At 46.2% G+C, this 19,047-nt stretch overlaps 1 protein-coding gene across 1 annotated transcript; it reads left to right on the top strand.

Moving 5' to 3' along the window:
* Nucleotides 1-1,132: 1,132 nt before the first annotated feature.
* Nucleotides 1,133-18,139, top strand: paxbp1 (PAX3 and PAX7 binding protein 1). Its single transcript, XM_080014235.1, has 18 exons — nt 1,133-1,527; nt 2,362-2,487; nt 4,519-4,737; nt 5,450-5,674; nt 7,293-7,393; nt 9,380-9,600; nt 10,464-10,653; nt 11,751-11,874; nt 12,622-12,724; nt 13,608-13,723; nt 13,819-14,018; nt 14,140-14,287; nt 14,740-14,861; nt 15,505-15,581; nt 15,930-15,996; nt 16,097-16,243; nt 17,215-17,369; nt 17,570-18,139. Exons 1-18 carry the CDS (start codon nt 1,254-1,256, stop codon nt 17,676-17,678), a joined length of 2,724 nt encoding a protein of 907 aa, XP_079870361.1. The 5' UTR covers nt 1,133-1,253; the 3' UTR covers nt 17,679-18,139.
* Nucleotides 18,140-19,047: the final 908 nt, after the last annotated feature.

Below are 19,047 nucleotides of genomic sequence, written 5' to 3'. Positions count from 1 at the left end.
GACACTCGTCACCAGGTCCCCGGGCGCGTCCACGAATGCTGCCCACTGCTCCTGGCTGCGGCCCCCAGGAGGAAGGACAAGCCAGGATGGGTTAAACCCAGAGGCCTCATTTCACCGTCCACCATCCAAAGCATGTGCGTGTGTGTGTGTGTGTGTGTGTGCGTGTGCGTGCGTGTGTTGTAGTGTGGCGTGCTGTGTGACAAATAAAGATTCTTCTTCTTCTTCTTCTTCTTTCCCTTTACTCATCATTAAAACTTCTGTCCATTACAAAAAGACGCCTCAAAGGATGTAGGTTATTGAGACGAGAATAATGCAGCGTGCGCGTGCGTGACACTTAATTGAGAATCTGGAGTTTGATTTGAAGGACTCGATACGATGTTCACAGTGTGATTGGAATGAACTTCACACGGTACAGACACAAGCCAAACAAGTTGTACACGTGTGCGGCGCGGGGTAACGCGGTGGGATCTGGACGCCGGCGGCTGCCATCGTAAAGCCTTGGATTTGGAGACGATACCACGCTTCGGGGGAGAACCTTAGAGCTTGATTCCCCGCAGGGCGCGTTCCTCTGCGGGGGGCGGGGACACGGATTTCCGACGTCCGAGTTCCCGGTGAACGCCTCACAAGTGACGTAGTGCGTCCTCCCCGCCGACGGAGGGCGACGATTCGCGCGCACTCCGCACCGGAGGCTTCGACTCCCTTCTCCGGGATTCGGTCCCCGACGCGTCGCTCGGTGGTCAAAAACAATAACAACAACAACAATAACAATAACAACAACAATAAGAACAACAATAACAGTAACAGTGCACCGCTCGATCGCCCGAGATCGAGAGCGTTGCGCGATGAGTCGGGTTTAATTCCCAGACCCGAGAACCATCTCATTCTGACAACATCCCCCACGTGTTTCGGTGGGACGCCAAAGTGTTGGGCCAGTCACACGCAACATGCATTCGACCGAATGTCGTGTCCGCGTCGGACGCGAGTCCTCGGCACTGACTTTCAGTTTGTGACGCGGGCTCCCGCTCCTTTGCCGGAGTGACTCCCGGCGCCCGAGTCACTCGAAATATCTTTCGCCGCGAACGCGTCGTTCGCGTGCCTCGCGTCACCACTTGACAGAAAATGGCGGAACGCGAGAGCGGAGGTAATTCCGTGCGGCTCAAAAGGCGGTTATGACGCGTTTCACTGCACGGCGAACGTCGCGTTGCGTTTAACACACAAAAAAAAGGAGGAAACAAAAAAAAAAAGGCAACAGGATGTTTAAAAAGGCGAAACGGGTGAATCTCCGGCGGAGGAACGAGTCCGACGAGGACGACGAGGCTCGGCAGGCATGCGGGCCCGCGGCGACGGAGGAGATCCCCTTCATGGAGAGCTCCAACTACGGCTTGGCCGCGGCCAACCACGGCAACGGCTTCCAGCCCGGCGGCCTCAAAGCGGTCAAACGGGAAAAGAAGCCCAAGGAGACCGTCCCGGCGGCCGCGGCGGCCCCGAAGGCCAGTCTGCTGAGCTTCGACGACGACGACGAAGAAGGTAGCCCGGCGTCGGATAGGGCGCGCGGTGTTTTGGTGACGTCATTCCGCGACGTCAAAATTTCACCCGCGGTTTCGCAGTGGCTCCCAACGTGAGGTCCGGGGACGCCCCCCCCCCCCCTGCCACGGGTCCCTAGAGAGGGTCGATTAAGCAAGACGATGAATGAGATCACTATGTCGCCAGGCAACAAACTGAAACAATCTCTCTCAGTTGTCCATGCTTTCTGAAATTAGAAATGAATTTCATCGCTTCCAGACAATTCTTGTCCAAAAATTGGGCTCCTTATAGGGGTTTGGGGGGATCGCCCATCAAAATGCTTAGTAGTTCCACTTACCAGCGAATGTACAATAATACTGTATCGACGTGAAATCATATCTAACAATAAAAACCCCCCCGATCACGATCCCAGAGACAATATTTTATCTGTGGCCTAATGTGTATCAGATCCAGCGTCCTTGATTTGGGGAGGGTTAGGGCTCGAGAATCATTGCAATAGAGATGTGATTTCAAGAGGCAAATTGCAGGGACACACCAAAAGACAGCGGCACTCACGGTGCACGCACTAAAGGATCTGGCGAATGATGGGTGAGCACACAGGGATCACACGCACTACACGAGCGGGGACCTAGTTTCCGACCATCGGAAAACCAAACGACTCCCGGGGTCGGGGACCTACGCTACGAACGACCCTTAAGACCAGAGATCGCCTCGTGAATCTGTTGAATATCTTGAATATTTGTCTGGGAGTCGGCCTCGGTCTTGGATCGGCCTCTTCGCTGCGTACTAGGCGTGCGCGTGCAAACCCTTTTGTCTGTGATCTTGTCCGCGATGCAGAAGGTGGATCTGAGGTGTTCAGGGTGAAGAAGTCAAACCACAGCAAGAAGATTGTGAAACAACTGAAGAAGGAGTACAAGGAGGATTTGGAGAAGACCGGCAGTGTCAAACAGGAACCCTGCTCAGGTGGGCTGGCCCTAATGTCAATGTCTGGCTTTCAATCACCTCGTAGCGCATTCTCGGGAGTAAAGAATATCGCCACACTGGCCGTGCAAGGAGCTAAACAATGTAGACCCTAGACATGCGCGACAGGATAATATATCGGTATCGCAATATAATCCATACAGACACACAATCGCAAGAGCCGAGTCCAGGGTTCTTACCAGGTCCTTGAGGTGCTTGAAGTGCTTGACTTTTGTCCCCGGAAATGTAAGTACTGGAATACAGGGTTCCAGAATTGCGGCCATTTTGTAGCATTTTGGGAGACGGCGCTGCTAAATTTTATAACTAGGAGCACCAGCGCAACTTGCAAATATGCCGACTACTATTTTTTCTTTTTTATCATCGTATATCATGTTAAGCACTGGGAGGGAGTGAGAATTTGTGTGTGTGTGTGTGTGTGTGTGTGTGTGTGTGTGTGTGTGTGTGTGTGTGTGTGTGTGTGTGTGTGTGTGTGTGTGTGTGTGTGTGTGTGTGTGTGTGTGTGTGTGTGTGTGAGTGAGAGATGCAGAGCTGCAGTTCTGGCAGTGTCCGCAAAATCAACATTGACCGCCACGTAGGTCTCCGCCCTGAAAGTCGACAAGTCGAATCATCAGTCGGAGACCCGTCATTCGACTGAGATTGTTCAAATCGAGCGGCCGTTTTATTTTGGAGTCGGTGTGCATTACGATAACAGGATGAAACCGATAGAAGTTTTCGAAATGCTCAGGGATAAGATTTCAATGAGGAATTATAAATAAGGGGAGTCATAAATATATTGTGAATCATCTGGACACGCACGCAAACACAGCTCTCCGTGCGCCGTTCCTCCAAATAAAACAACTAAAAACAATGAGGACGGGGCATGGAGGAGTGCGGCGATCGTTACGATTTTAAAGGTACCACTACTCTTACCTATACTACTATGCATACTTACTTACTACATACTTACATACTATTGTACTACTAAGTCCTACACCAAAATATACCACCATTTCATTTTCAAATGTCATTTTTAAAATTTCCAAGTTTCTGATCAGGAAAAAAAAACAAAAATAAAGAGATTGAACTCAAGCATAACTTTGAGCACTTCTGTGAAATTCCCGTTGTCATAGCGACCAAACGTTTTGCTGTACTGCCATAGTTCTACCTCCTGCTGTTTCATTCCTGGTGCGTGACTATTAGTTTGAAGTGGACCTATTATGCTCCTTTTTACACAAGTTAAAATCGCTCGCGTAGGTCCCCAAAACGTGATTTTCTGCTGATAATACCACTCAGATTATGTATTTGAGCCATTCTAACATACCTCTAAATCCAGTCTGTTCCTCACCCTCCTTACAATATTTTTTGAGTCCCGTCAGTGAGGACCGGTTTAAATATAGATATATAAAAACTATATTACTAATTGAAATTGAATAATTTCCGTTCATGAACAATAAGCAAAAAGTATTTAAATACAATTTTGATAAAATCAAAAACAAAATAAATATGGCTAGTAGGTCTAACTAAATAATAAAGTTTGCGGTGGTCTTCGTCAGGACATCCCGCCGACATATTTTACACATTGGATATTTACCCTCTGCTGTGGCTCGTAACTTAAATATCCCCAAAACGCCAAACTATGGATGTATTTGTCCCTGTCAACGATACAGTACATCATCTTTCTGCTTCTCCTCAGTGTTTTAGACGCTGTGCTTCTGTCTCTCTGTCTACTGTATTTACAAGCACAGCCTGTGGGTGGGGCTTATTTCCATATCGACAAATGTGATTGGTTAGATGTTAAAGGTCAGCTTAAGATCGTCCAAACTGATTGGCTTTCCATTGCCGGAACCTGCCGGACACGGAAATTAACAGATCTGCCGATTTTTTTCATCGAAATGATAGTCTATTTTATTTTGACATTGAGGAATAAAATATGGCGGGCTCGGTCCATCTCCCAAATCTCAATTTAACCAATTGTTTGTTTTCTTTGCATAGAACATCAAGAAACATGTCTGTGCTATTGCTTCTATTTTGTAGACGCTCCGCTTCAGCCCGCAGCTGCGGTTGTGATTAAAGAGGAACCCGCGAGTGGAGTGGCCAGCGAGCAGGGGGAGGAGGAGATGGAGGTGGACAGCGGCAATGACCAGGAGGAGGAAGCCAAGGGTCAGAGCGGCACCGCGCACGATCCAGCCTCCAAGGGAAACAGCGTGGCCGGATCCTTCAACACGTTGTCCTCCCTGAGCAGCCTCCGACCTGGTATTTAACACACACACACACACACACACACAAACACACACAACCTGGCCAGTATGCACCATAGCAGAGCCCCAGGACCATGAGGTGCTTTAAGTGATTGAATATTTTCCTCCAAAATGTAAGTACTGGAATACCTTTAAAAATCACAAGTGCTTGATAATTCCTTGGAAAAAAAACCAAGATTATTTTAAAACCTGTAATGTTCCCCCTGCTTTTGTTATTAAAATGGTAACGTAATAAATATTTTACAGAATCACTTTTACGACATATATTATGCCAGGGAAATGTAAAATTAAATTTTTTCCAGCGTAGTTGGAAATAGACACTTATAATAGTAGATGACAATGAGATTAATAATAAATAGATAGATATAATAAACAAACTAATATAAATAACAGACAATGAGATTAAGATGATATTATATTTTAATTAATAAAGATCACGTTGAATATTTATCGATGTATTATATTGTCTTAGAAGTTCTTGAAAATAGAAAGGAGTGCTTCAATAGTATGTGAAAATCCTTGAATTAAAGTGTGTGTGTGTGTGTGTGTGTGTGTGTGTGTGTGTGTGTGTGTGTGTGTGTGTGTGTGTGTGTGTGTGTGTGTGTGTGTGTGTGTGTGTGTGTGAGAGAGAAAATACAAAATGCGATACTACGCGCAGGATAAATCTCACAGTGCTTTGACTGAATCTCGTCTCTCCACTCTCCCAGGTGAGATTCCCGACGCGGCGTTCATCCATGCCGCCAGGAAGCGCAGGCAAATGGCCAGGGAGCTTGGCGGCGATGCCCCACTGGTGGATGCCGAGGCTCCCAAGAAGCGTCTGGTCCGAGAGGAGGAGCAAGACGACGGCAGCGACGACGACGAGGAAGAGAAGAGGATCCGGTTCAGCGGAGTCAGGAACAAAACCCAGAGGCAGAAAATCGCTGAGGAAATAGGTACGGTGTTGTACCAAATGAGGGATTCAACATCAGGTCCTGTGTATTATTAGAGGTACAGCCCACAGAGCTGGAACCCCGTCGTGTTTGCTCAGGTTTTTATTATTTTTAATCTTCTTGGCATTTTTCTTTGGAACTTGGGCGTTTCAGACATCTTGTGGTGCAAGTTTTATCCACATCAGTCTACATTTGTAGCGGGAATTAGTGAAAAACCATTGCAAATTTACTGAAAGTTGAAGAACGTTGTATCCTGATTAGGTTTGTGGTGCGGAGCACTTTGTGACATCACCAACCAACGTTATATCAGTCCGGTTTCCGTCTCTGGGCGCTCATGCGCATTCAGAGAGTTGTAAGTCGAATAGTATTTACGCTTGTTCAGACGACAGACCGGGGGGGCCGATGCACTGTTCAGTGTAAACTCGGAAAATTGTAACTCGTGTTGCGTTTCATAGAACCCCGGAAAACTTGAATACGTACCTAACACGACTAAATTGGAGCCTGTGTAATGCTGTGAGCTGGAACTATCTAAAAAACGGGTATCTGAAACACGGCAACCGTAGTAAGCACAGACAATGTTTCAGACATCTTGTCGTTCAAGTTTGATCAGTATCAGTGTACTTTTGGGACAGCGATGAGTGGAAAAACTTTTCCGCCAGTCAAAGAATGTTGGTGTGATTTGATTGGTTTGAGGAGCGGGGCGCTTTGTGACATCATCCAAAGTTATACAAGTCCAAGCTTGGTCTCTAGGAAGTTATTTGCGTCTAACAACCAGTGCCCTGTGGACTGCATAGCATTTTCTACGCCTAGACAGACCACTCGAGCAGATGCCGCCTTTAATGGAAACTCCGAAAACACTCACCCGTGCCGCGGTTCACAAAACCCAGAAAGCTATCATCGGTAACAGAAGGCGTTTTCCGTATCGCAGGAGTTCTAAGAACCTTTGGAGGAAATAGGGCCAGGAGATAAAACGGTCTCGGTCATTTTCACACCGGCCGGGCGGTGCGCAGGGGGATGAGGCCCCCTGGAGCTGAGGCGGTGGATCTTCCTCAAACACCAACTTGAACCCAAACGCGTCCTCCTCCCCAACCCAAGCCTGTGTGACCCCCCCCTAGAACGATTGAGGAAGGAATCCGTGATTTTCAGTGATGTCTGGTCTGACAGAGTCGGTGAGAGAGTCCCTCATTCCGCTCAAAACGCCCCCTTATACAATCACAGGGCCCATATTCAGGAACTTTTCGGACTGTTCTCGGATGACAATGATGATTATATTACATATGTAAATGTACATAATATATATTATTCATTTTATTTATTTTATTTATCTTTTTTTTTTTTTCTTTACATGTTTTTTATTTAATTTATTCAGTGTTTAACGTAAAGCCATGAGAATACACTTCAAACTGTAAATTGAGCGTTATTATTATTATTATTAAATATATATCGTGATAATTATTGACATCGATCAGGTGGTTCAGAATGATTAGGAGCGACCTGAAACCAATGCTACATGTACCGCATGTACGTTCCTTCGCTTCCCTTCGCGCTGAGCCCTGTCTGGAAGTCTCGTGCCCAGTGGATGAGGAAGTAAAAACGTCAACTCTCCCACTGTCCCTTCCAGGCATCGAGGGCAGCGACGACGAGGGCCTGGACGCCGGGCACGATGAGGAGGTGAGCCGCTGGGAGCAGGAGCAGATCAAGAAGGGGATCAGCATTCCCCAGGTGAGTCCGAGCTCGAGTATAATCACTTTATACATACATACATACAGGGTTCTTATCGGGTCCTTGGAGTGCTTGAATTTCATCTTTAAAAAGAAAGTACTGGAAAAAAAAACATAATTGGAAACCTGTGATGTTCAACCTGGTTTTGTGATTGAAATTGTAACGTGACACAAATTTTCCAGAATGGCTTTTATGACCGATTACTTCAGGGAAATTGTAATATTAGATGACAATTTGTTTTTCAATTAAACTCATGGATGGTATTGTGTCTCAGGGCTCTTTGGATCACTGAAATCAACCTCAGACACCTGTGATAGTTAGTTGATAGTGTGATGGGATAGTTTGCCAGGTGAGCCCAATTAAAGGAAAACTTTCCACATTATTAAGCAGGCCACAGGTTTCAAGCAATATGGGAAAGAAAAAAGATCTCTCTGCTGCCGAAAAGCCTCAAATAGTGCAATGCCTTGGACAAGGTATGAAAACATTAGATATTTCACGAAAACTTAAGTGTGATCATCGTACTGTGAAGAGATTTGTGGCTGATTGAGAACACAGACGGGTTGGTGCAGATAAAGGCAGAATGAGGAAGGTTTCTGCCAGACAAATTCATGGGATTAAGAGAGCAGCTGCTAAAATGCCGTTACAAAGCAGCAAACAGGTATTTGAAGCTGCTGGTGCCTCTGGAGTCCCGCGAACCTCAAGGTGTAGGATCCTCCAGAGGCAGTTGTGCATAAAGCTACTATTGGGCCACCCCTAACCAATGCTCACAAGCAGAAACGGTTGCAGGGGGCCCAGAAATACATGAAGACTCATTTTCAAACAGTCTTGTTTACTGACGAGTGCCGTGCCACCCTGGATGGTCCAGATGGATGGAGTAGTGGATGGTTGGTGGACGGCCACCACCTCCCAACAAGGCTGCCACGTCAGCAAGGAGGTGGCGAAGTCATGTTTTGGGTAGGCCCCTTAAGCGTCCCTGAAGGTGTGAAAATGACCTCGGCAAAGTATATAGAGTTTGTGACTGACCACTTTCTTCCGTGGTACAAAAAGAAGAACCGTGCCTTCCGTAGCAAAATCATCTTCATGCACCATCTCATGCTGCAAAGAATACCTCTGTGTCATTGGCTGCTCTGGGCATAAAAGGAGAGAAACTCATGGTGTGGCCCTCGTCCTCCTCTGACCTCAACCCTATTGAGAACCTTTGGAGCATCCTCAAGCAAAAGATCTATGAGGATGGGAGGCAGTTTGCATCAAAACAGCAGCTCTGGGAGGCTCTTCTGACATCCTGCAAAGAAATTCAAGCAGAAACTCTCCAAAAACTCACAAGTGCAATGAATGCAAGAATTGTTGTTCAATAACATTCGAATTATACCCTAACGGTTGATGACTTCAAAATTATGCTGACTGACTCATTTGCGTCAACTATTTAGGAAAATCAGAGAGAAAAACTCATTTGCATAATTATTTGGAACGCTGTGTGTGTGTGTGTGTGTGTGTGTGTGTGTGTGTGTGTGTGTGTGTGTGTGTGTGTGTGTGTGTGTGTGTGTGTGTGTGTGTGTGTGTGTGTGTGTGTGTGTGTGTGTGTGTGTATATGATTTGCGTTAAGTCTTTGAAAATTAAAAATAGTGCTTAAAAAATTTATTAATTTTGAAATGCCAGAATGAACCCTGTTCAAATTTTATAAAAATGACCATTTTGTTTTAAGCTCAACATTTATACAATGCGAATAACACCATTTTTATGTGTGGTTGGAAATGGTTACTTATAATAGTAGATGACAATGAGATTAATAATAGATCTATAGACTAATAGATTAATTTAGATTAAGATTATACTATATATATTAATGAACAAAAATCATATTGACAATTGATTTGAAATTTGTTTTGCGTGAAGTCCTTGAAAGTGGCAAAAAAAATGCTGCTTGAAAAAAGTCCTTGAACGTCCTTGGATTTCATTGTGTAATGCCAGAATGAACCCTGTCCACAGGTCCAGGCCACGCTGCCGGACGACGGCGCGGGGTACTACCAGAACAGCTACGACACCCAGCCCTACGGCTCGTCCTACAGCATGCCGTTCGTGTACGGCGCCGTGGCCCCGCAAAGCGGCAAGCCGCCCGACGGGGCCAACCACGGTCCCCTCCCCTACAGGGCCCCTAGCAACCTGACCCCGGTCTCTATTGATCTGGTAAAGAAGCGCCTGCGGGACAGGTAGGTGGACACAACACGGCCGCCGGGAGATCCAGCAAACTGTTGCTCTGCGATAGAGAGGGGCTGCGGCCACGGCCCGCGGTCGACCGTCTACTTTGGAAAAAGTGTAAAATTCACAAAGCTTGAAAGGAAAACGCCGGTATTTTTAGAAGCCAGGGTCCTTTTTTTCGGCACTCGGAATTGCTAATCAGAACTGGGGGTGGACAGTATAAGCGGTATAGAGAGTACACCGGTATGAATTTGTCCTACGGTTTGGATTTTTCCTAAACGTTTCCGACCGGTAGAGCCCTCACAGATCTGAAGGAGGGAAGCGTATGTGCGATAGAGTCGGCTCCTCGCCTTCTCCATGTCTGTAAGGAAGCTACGTCATATCCGGCTGGAATTCCGTCCTGGAGGACAGCAAAAAAAATACTATTATATTCATTATTTATGATAAATGTAAATGCATTCTATTTATTTATTTATTTATTTATTATTTATAATATTCATCAAAATATTTTAACTGGCACAAAAGGGGGAATAAATAAGAACAAATACTTGAAGTCAGTTTTTATTGAGCTTGATTTTATTGTATTTCACAAGAAGGATTTGACTTCAAGTATGTGACTTGGATTAGAGGGACCTGGTCACATGTCTGCATTACAGTGACGCAACCTCGTTCAAACTGACCGAAGCTAAGTGGACGGTGACACCAGTAGTGGTCATCATGTCGGAATGCTTTTGAATGAACCAACCATTTGGTGATATTGGATACAGTACGGGGAGTTTCACCAAGTGGATGGAGAAAAATCCCCGCTGGCGGTTCTCCTGCCTCCCGATTGGCTCACTCCCAGCGTGCCGTGTCGCATGTGGTGTCTCCGCAGGCTCGGCCAAATGCGCGCCGGCCACGGGGCCAACGGCAAGCGCTACGATCAGATCCTGGAGGAGCAGGCCGCCTCCGAGAGTGCCATCCAGCGGCTGGAGGGCTCGGCCAATGACAATGCAGATCAATATAAATTCTTGCAAGAGATGCGAGGGTATGTTGGAGACTTGCTTGAGTGTTTCAGTGAAAAGGTAAGGGACGACTTCTCCGCTGTCCGACTTCTTGGTTTTCTGTTTTGTGTCTGTGGGATTGTCGGTCGAGCCAGTGCCTTCGACCTCTCTTTAAAATCGCTTGGCTTTGTGGTTTTCTTTTTTTGGGGGGAGGGGTTGGGGTTGGGTTTGGACACTAAGTGCTAACTGAGCTGCAGACAAACAATCAAAGTCAATGCACATTAGAACCTCATTTATCCAAACCCCAGAGGGTGTGGGTGTGGGTGTGTGTGTCTGTGAGAGAGAATATCCTTCATTGATTTATTTAGAAACAAATAGCCTGTGATATTTTCTTACAGGATGATCAATAAAAAAATTAAGTCTAGTTTGGTTGACTGTTAAGTGAGGTTCAGGTAAAAGGGGTTCTACTGTTCATCTAGCACATGTGCTGCCTGAAGAAAGACTTACATATTTTTCTTAATATATATATTTTTTTATAGCCTATGTTGGAAAAATGAATGACTTGCATGGAACAGCTCCAAAGGCAAAACCGCTTTAACAAGTTATTTTTGGACTGAAATGACTGTTTATTATGATTCAGATCGCCGTATGCTAACGTTGAGGTACTTTTACTTTTCGTTGGCTGCTGTTGTCAAATGAAAACAAGTGCGAAGCACAAAGGATTTAACAGATCATGTGTGTAGTTGTCCGGTCAGCTTCCATGGTCGCCACTGTTAGCGGCTCACCCTAGTTTTGTTTCCTTGGATGATTTCCACACGGAGAAAGGAGGCGAGCCGGCCTTGTCCTTACTAACGTCTTATCTCGACCCCACAGGAGACCAGAGAGGAACTATGTGTTGTAGTCAGCATTGGAGTCTTTTTGGTGTCAAGGTCGCAGAGCGTTCGATGTAGAAAACCCCCCCCCCTGTAACGATCCAACACGGAGCCTAATTCTAGCTAAGACCAGAAGAGTTAGAGCCAACCGGAACACGGGCTCCAGTCTGACCTTTGACCTTAGATCCATCGTGCTGCTCTGGTCTCTCTCACCAATCAGACCCATACCTCCCCCCCCCACTCCCGCCGGCTCGGAAATCCCGCGCGTGTCCGTTCAGAGGTCACAAAAGGCATCGTATGTTTCAGGTGCCCGCTATCCTGGAGCTGGAGGCCGCCATGCACCAGTTACTGAGGCATCGGGCCTCGCGACTTGTCCAGAGAAGACAGGATGATATTAAAGATGAATCGGCGGAGTTTGCAAGCCTTTCAAGTCAGTCCATCTTGAAGGTTTTTATTATTCATAATGGCCTCATTGGTTGTGTGTGTGTGTGTGTGTGTGTGTGTGTGTGTGTGTGTGTGTGTGTGTGTGTGTGTGTGTGTGTGTGTGTGTGTGTGTGTGTGTGTGTGTGTGTGTGTGTGTGTGTGTGTGTGTGTGTGTGAGAATTGTTAAAGAGAGATTTAGTCCCATCCTTGTTGCCCCTATTTCTCCTTAGTTTGCCCTGTATGTCTGACTTGGGAGAAGTTGAGGCTTGTGTGGGTTTTGATCGTGTGTGTGTGTGTGTGTGTTTTGGAGTAGCTATTTGCGCTGCTTCCCTCCATGTGGATGAGTCAAACTCAGCTGGGTGGCTGTTTATCAGCCACTCTGTAAATTTGACTAAACAATGATCTGTTAATGACGTGACCTCACGGTCACATTGACTTTAACGTGTAGCTGTCTGTTGCCAGGTAAGTGACTTGAAACGATGTTCCATTCAACAACAATCATGAAATGAAAGGCTATCAATTAAATTGACATATCGGGGTGTTTTTGTTTGATGTCTTTTTATTATTATTTAAGAACAACTCGGTAGTCTTCCTCTAGAAAATGACCTCTTGACAGCGAAGAAGGTCTTGAATCTCAAAACCGGTTCAGTTTCTGCTCATAACTAAGGATGCGGGCTGTGGATAGGTGTGCGGGGGAGGGGGGGGCCGACTTTGCCTCTTCTCGGCGATCCTGATTGGCTCCTGTCTCTTGCAGGCAAGGCCGTCATGGCTCCCAACCTGGACTCGTTTGGTCAAGACCGAGGCGCCTACCAGGAGCACGCTCGCCAGCGGAGGATAGCCGAACGGGAGGCGCGACGGTAGGAGGCTCGCCCCCGACCCACCGCCCGGGCTGTTTGCTCCCGTCTCTCTAGCCCCAGAGTTTTTAGAATGTCTAAAGTTTGTTCGGTTTGACGAATATTGGCTCTTGAAATTCATTCGTGTAAAAATTGAATTTATGATCGATTTGGACGTAAATCTGATTTTATTAACCTTTTCATTTTTGTCTAAAGAGATTGAACCTTATACTTACAATCATCTCGTTCTTGGCCCACCCTGTTTTTATCTCGTAATTACCTCTCCAAATATGTTATTGCTCACCTGCAATACTTAATTAAACAACGGATTAAAAAAAAACCTTACACAGTTTGTTAGAGGTTGTCTCTTAAAGGGGGAGGTTTCGTAGGCACAGGCTTAATTTTAGACTAAATCCCACTTTTAATCTGGACTAACTGAAACGGCCCCTCCCAGTCCTGGTTTAAAATAGTCTGAGTTACATCTCGTCTTGGATTAAAATAAATCTGATTTCCAGAAGGAAGATTAGAGCTAATCTAGGTCTGAGTGAAGGTTTAAATGAAACCTGACCAGAGGCAGCTTTATCTTTGGATTAATGGACGTGGGGCCTCCAGCTCGACCTTGATCATCTGGACTAAGACCAGCACCAAGAGCAGACAGAAGGAGCTGACTAGTCCTTCATCACCTTAGTCCAGGACTTCCTAGTCTACAACTTACTCATCTTAAATGAAGCAACGCCTCAGAAAGGCATTTTTAAACTCTGGATTAATTTAAGTGGGATTATCTTAGTCCTGATTTAGCTGCAACCCCGCTTTTTGAAAACCAACCGCAAAAAGTACCAAATATAATCTCAGCGCGGTCATTCCTGTCTTTTTAATTCCGCCTCCTTGTTTCCGTGGTTGGGCGTAGAACTCGCCGGCGTCAAGCCAGAGAGCAAAACGGAAAGCGGGCCGAGCACAGAGAAGGCCTTTCCTCCGACGACGAGGAGACGTCCACCGACATCACCAGCTTCGACACGGAGAGGGGTGCGTGCGACCAGCCCCATTTATTTTATTTATTTATTTATTTTTATGGGGGTTTTTTTGTAACAAATGTCGTACTGATTTCTTTTTGCGCGCAGACCGCATCATCAGGGAGTGCAAGAAGGTTTTTGAGGACGTGGTGGAGGACTTCCACTCCCTGGACTGCATCAAGCTGCGCTTTGAGGTGTGGAGGATGAACTACGCCCACTGCTACCGAGACGCCTACATCGGCCTGTGTCTCCCCAAGCTCTTCAACCCCCTCGTGCGTCTCCAGCTCGTCACCTGGAGCCCCCTGGAGGTGCGGGGGCGCTTTTTTGAGCTTTTGTCGGTACCACCACCGCAATTCCTGTCGGGGGGCGGGCAAAATGGAGCATCCTAAAGCCTCGTTTTGCGTTTTCCTTTTTTATGTCCCCCCGCAGGTGGAGTGCGCTAACTTTGAGTACATGGTGTGGTTCGAGTCGCTGCTGTTCTACGGCTGCGAGGATCAGGGCGTTTTGCAGAAAGTGGACGTGGACATCAACTTACTGCCTGCCATCGTGGAGAAGGTTCTCCTCTCCAAACTCTCAGGTGAGGATCCGCACACACTCAAACACACACACACACACACACACACACACACACACACACACACACACACACACTTGGAGTGGGCGATTTCGATGTTCCCGTCTCAATCAGATATTTTTCATCTCAATGAATGATTTCAGTATTTTTGTGGATGACATTTAGTGCTTAGATATTTACAAGAAATATTTGAGAAACAATTATTGGTAATGTGGAGATCGTGATGATGCAGGTAGAGGCCTGATTACAGCAGTCTGTGAAATTCCGAAAAACTTAACCTACTTAAACTCAACTTACTTAACCTCGACTAATGCGATAACCAAAATCCAGGCCGATATCATCACAATATCTATCTTATGACAGTAGGTTTGCCGGTCCGAACGTGGTCTACCGAGGTTTGTCAGAGAATAATGTTTGTTTTTGTTGTTGTTGTTGTTGTTATTTTTGTTTCCCAGTGTTGGCAGAGCAGGTGTGGGATCCGCTCTCCGGCAGCCAGACTGTGCGGCTGGTGGGCTTCATTCGCAGGCTGATGAAAGGGTACCCCACGGTGCTGCACGGGGATAATCGTTACACACAGGTACCACACACCCACTCTGCCCACAATGCACCCCCTCAGCATTTATACAGATAACAGCTTTTGTGCTGAAATGCTTGGAAAGTCTTTGATCATCGAAAACCCTGTGATGTTCCCCCTGGTTTTGTTATTCAAATCGCAACGTAATAAAAAAATGTTCCAGAATGGGTTTTACGACATAGACGACAGGTTTAATCCAGCATGCTTGTAAATAGACACTTGTAATAGGAGATGACAATGAGATTATTTCTGGATAAACAGTTATGAAATGGGTCAGAATGTAACTGTATTTAAATCTCTTCTTCACATTTTTATTTTTGTTCTTTAGTAAAGACGCAAGATTTATTGCTAAAATGACGATTCTTTTGAGAAGCTGGAAGGTGAATTTCCCTAGTTTCACAGGAGCTAGGCGAGTTGATCCCCTCTGCAACCATGTATCGAGCTAACACTGTTAGCATGCATGTCTGCACACGGATGAAATTGCTTTTGACCGTCTGGTTACGATGGATGAAAAGTCAATTTTCCGCCAAAAAATTAGAGTATCCCTTTAAATGGCTAAAGGTGAAGGACTTGTGATTTAAATTGACGAGATAATAGATTTAAAATTTTTTGCTTGAATTTTATTTTTTTATTTTTTCCCCATCAGGAGCTCTTGAAGATGATTGTCCTGAGGACAAGGCGGACCTTGGATGAAGACGTTTTTCTACCGCTTTACCCCAAAAAGTACGTAATGCAGTCAGAGCGGAAAAAACGGCCTTTTACGTGACACGTTATTTCAACCGTGATATTCGTTCATTCTGATGAACTTTCTGGTCTCCTGCCATCATCGAAGCCGGGTTTCAGATGCCAGTCCTAATTTTGGCAAAAAAAATTTGCAGCCATCAGGTTAATACGACACACGTTAGCGTTCCATTGGAATAGTCGACTGGAAGCTGCGGTAAAGGAGAATTTCGAGGGACTGAGGAGTAGAAAACCGAAGTAGAAAAAACACACTCTCTACGTCGGGGATAAAACTTGTCACTCTGAAAGGTCGCGTGGAGACCGTAACCGCGGCTCGATCTTGTCTTCCAGCGTGTTGGAGAAGAAGAACAGCGGCCCCTACTTGTTCTACCAGAGGCAGTTCTGGTCCTGCGTGAAGGTACGGAGGCGGGAGCGGAGGCCGTCCACGTCACCTCTCGACCCCCCCCGCTCGGACAGAAATCCCAAACGTGTCTGGTGTGTGTCCGTTTCCCCCGCAGCTCCTGGGCAACATCCTGCAGTTTGAAGGCGTCCTCTCCGGTCCCTGCGTCAGGGAGCTGGCCCTGGACAGCACCCTCAACAGATACATCCTGTCTGCACTCCAGACCACCGACGCCAGCGAGGACAGCGTGCACAAGTGCCAGCAGGTTAGACCCCCCCCCCCTCACCGCTGTATGCACACACACCTGCATTTTACCATTTTTACACCGAAATTGGAGGGTAAACCCGCTTAAATAGCCGATTGACGCCTTTCCCATTGCCAGGGGAAATGCTGCTGTTGTGTTTTTCTTGTTGTTATTTTTTTCCTGGTGCGTCACTTTCAACGTTACGAACGTGCCGGAAAGGGGGCGTGTCATGGGGCGTGGCAGTAGAGGAGACAGCAGCTTAAACTGTAAAACTGTAAAACTTGGCCAATAAAACCTGTCTCATCACCCAGCGAGACTCTGTTCCCTTCGCTCCTACAAAAGAGCCGTCCGATCGGAGCTGGAGCCGATTAAAAACCTGTCGGTTGCAGGGTCATTTTACTCAGTGCCGAAACCCGGGTGTAACCTTTCCCACTAATGCCAAAGGGTGGATGTTACCAGCTTTTTGGCGCAGTCGGAAAGGGGTATTATATTCCCAGTACAAAAAACGAAGCCCAAATTCTTAAAAGTATGGAGAAAAATGGATTATGTATACCCTATATACACATAACAATAATTTATCCTGTGCATATCGTGCCCATCGGATTTTGGATTTTCTCTTTTTATATATTTGACTATTCTGTTTTGTATATTTCTGGACTATTTGGCATTTTTTACGAATGTATTTATATTTTTACTTCACATTTTACCTTAGAATTATTTTTTTTCTCCACTTTTTTTCATCGGTAAGCTTTTATTTTTTATTTTGTTTAATACAGATGGTCTGTGGCGACGTCTGTGACGTACCAAAACAGACCTGGCCAGAACAAATTCCTACTCTATGTAAACATACCCGGCGGCATAAACAGATTCCGATTCTGTTTTTAATCGTGTTCTCAGGATCTGATTATTACTCCAACTCGGCCGCTGCTACAGTTGAGGAGTCAATACGGGTGGTTATTGACGCTTTTGCGTTTTTGCCTTTTTATTCAAAGGTGGTGGAGTGTTTTCCGGCGCACTGGTTCTCCGCGCTCAAAGGGCAACAGACGCTGCCGCAGCTGGAGCCGTTCTGCCGCTACCTCGCCCACCTGGCCAACTCCACGTACCGCAGCAGCCTGGGCACGTCCGACATGGAGCGCCGCACCGCCAAGTGAGAGCCGCCGCCCGAATGATTTCCCATTGAGGTTCTTTGCACAAGACTCCAAATAACCCGAACTCTGTGTGTGTGTGTGTGTGTGTGTGTGTGTGTGTGTGTGTGTGTGTGTGTGTGTGTGTGTGTGTGTGTGTGTGTGTGTGTGTGTGTGTGTGTGTGTGTGTGTGTGTGTGTGTGTGTGTGCGTCCATCCCGCAGGGATCAGATCAAAGAGGTGGTGAAGCTGTTGGGACAGATGAACGCTCTGGACCACATCGTCACCGTGGCGACGGAGCAGGGCATCAGAGACGTCAAACCGCTCCTGTAAGCGAAGCGTTGAAGAGCATCCTCCTTTTTGTGAATCGAGGCTTCACGGACTTCCAGAAAAAATCCTCCCGTGTACATTTTGTGAATACAACTTTTCCCACCGAGCGCCATTTCCGAAGGAGCGCTCTCATAACGGATGGCGTGCGGCGGAGTGGATTTCCGTCACCACCACCTGCTCACACCCTGCTCGCTTCCGCCTCTCGCTCCTGCCTTTTTGTTTATTTCTGCCCCCACCTCACTGCCGTTGCTGTGCCAACCCGGTGTCCGGCTTGGCAAAACGGGTACAACACCTGCATCATGTTCCCTCACCGATTGACTGTTTACTTTTCTTTTTCTTTTTTTTTTTTTTTACCTCAAATGTTCATTTTCAAAAGGGTTCAACAAGTTTGTAAACTATAAATTGTCGGACATTTGCCGTTTGCTGTTTTTATTTGCTTGTGAATAAAATGTGAAATAATAAAAGCGCTGAGTGTCGGGTGTCTTGCTACGATTGATGGATATTCCTTTTGACGGGGGTTCTTTTACCAGGTCCTTGAGGGGTTTATTAAAGCGCTGGGATTTCGTCGCCAGATATTGAAATGATTGACCTTGAAAATATCCCCCTTTCTTGCTTGAAATGTCAGTGGGGAAAACAAGGTAAACGTGATCGTTGAAAAGCTGCGACATGCCCCTGGTTTTGTCATTCAAATTGTAGCAATTTTTTTTTAAATCGTTTTTGTGACATAACTCCAGGGTGTACATTTATAATTATAGGACCCAGAATCGCGATTGTGGCGCCTCCCCTTGCGGCTGCCTGCGCGAGCACCTTGTGTCGATTACGCACATTTTGGTATTTTTTAGTATTTATAGAGCTTATTGTGAGTAATCACCGGGTGTCATGACATTTCACTGCATATATGTATGAACGTATGTATATGTATGTGACAAATAATCTCTTGAACTTGAACTTGAACTAATCCAGTATTTTGGGTCTGGGTGCCATGCAGACACATGTATGGTGAAAGAAGAGCTACAGTTGTAGCTACCCTTGAGTCTCACTCATGGTGGTAGTCGACAGGGGTTTGCAGCGTTCCGAGTTCGCCTTAAGCGCACCGCTTCCTGCTTGGAGCCAAGAAGCAATCAACAATGTGCTACGTAGCAGCAGGAGACGGAGTAAATCAAAAACATCTACCATAAAAACACTGTGTTCACTTGCTTTGTTCGGGAGCGGAGCGCCGCACCAGAACAGCACCAAACCTCCGATCGGGTTTTTCCTTCGGTATGTATTTGAGGCAGGTTTGTATTTGTTCATGTAGACCACACCTCTGACATTTATTAGAAGCCTGGTTTTTATTTGAGGGGAAAAAAAAAATATATATATATATATATAA

Source organism: Zeus faber, assembly GCF_960531495.2.
Source record: "Zeus faber genome assembly, chromosome: 14".
Classification (NCBI taxonomy): domain Eukaryota; kingdom Metazoa; phylum Chordata; class Actinopteri; order Zeiformes; family Zeidae; genus Zeus; species Zeus faber.
The sequence above is the reverse complement of the archived record's forward strand: the minus strand, read 5'-3'. Positions and strand labels throughout refer to the sequence as shown.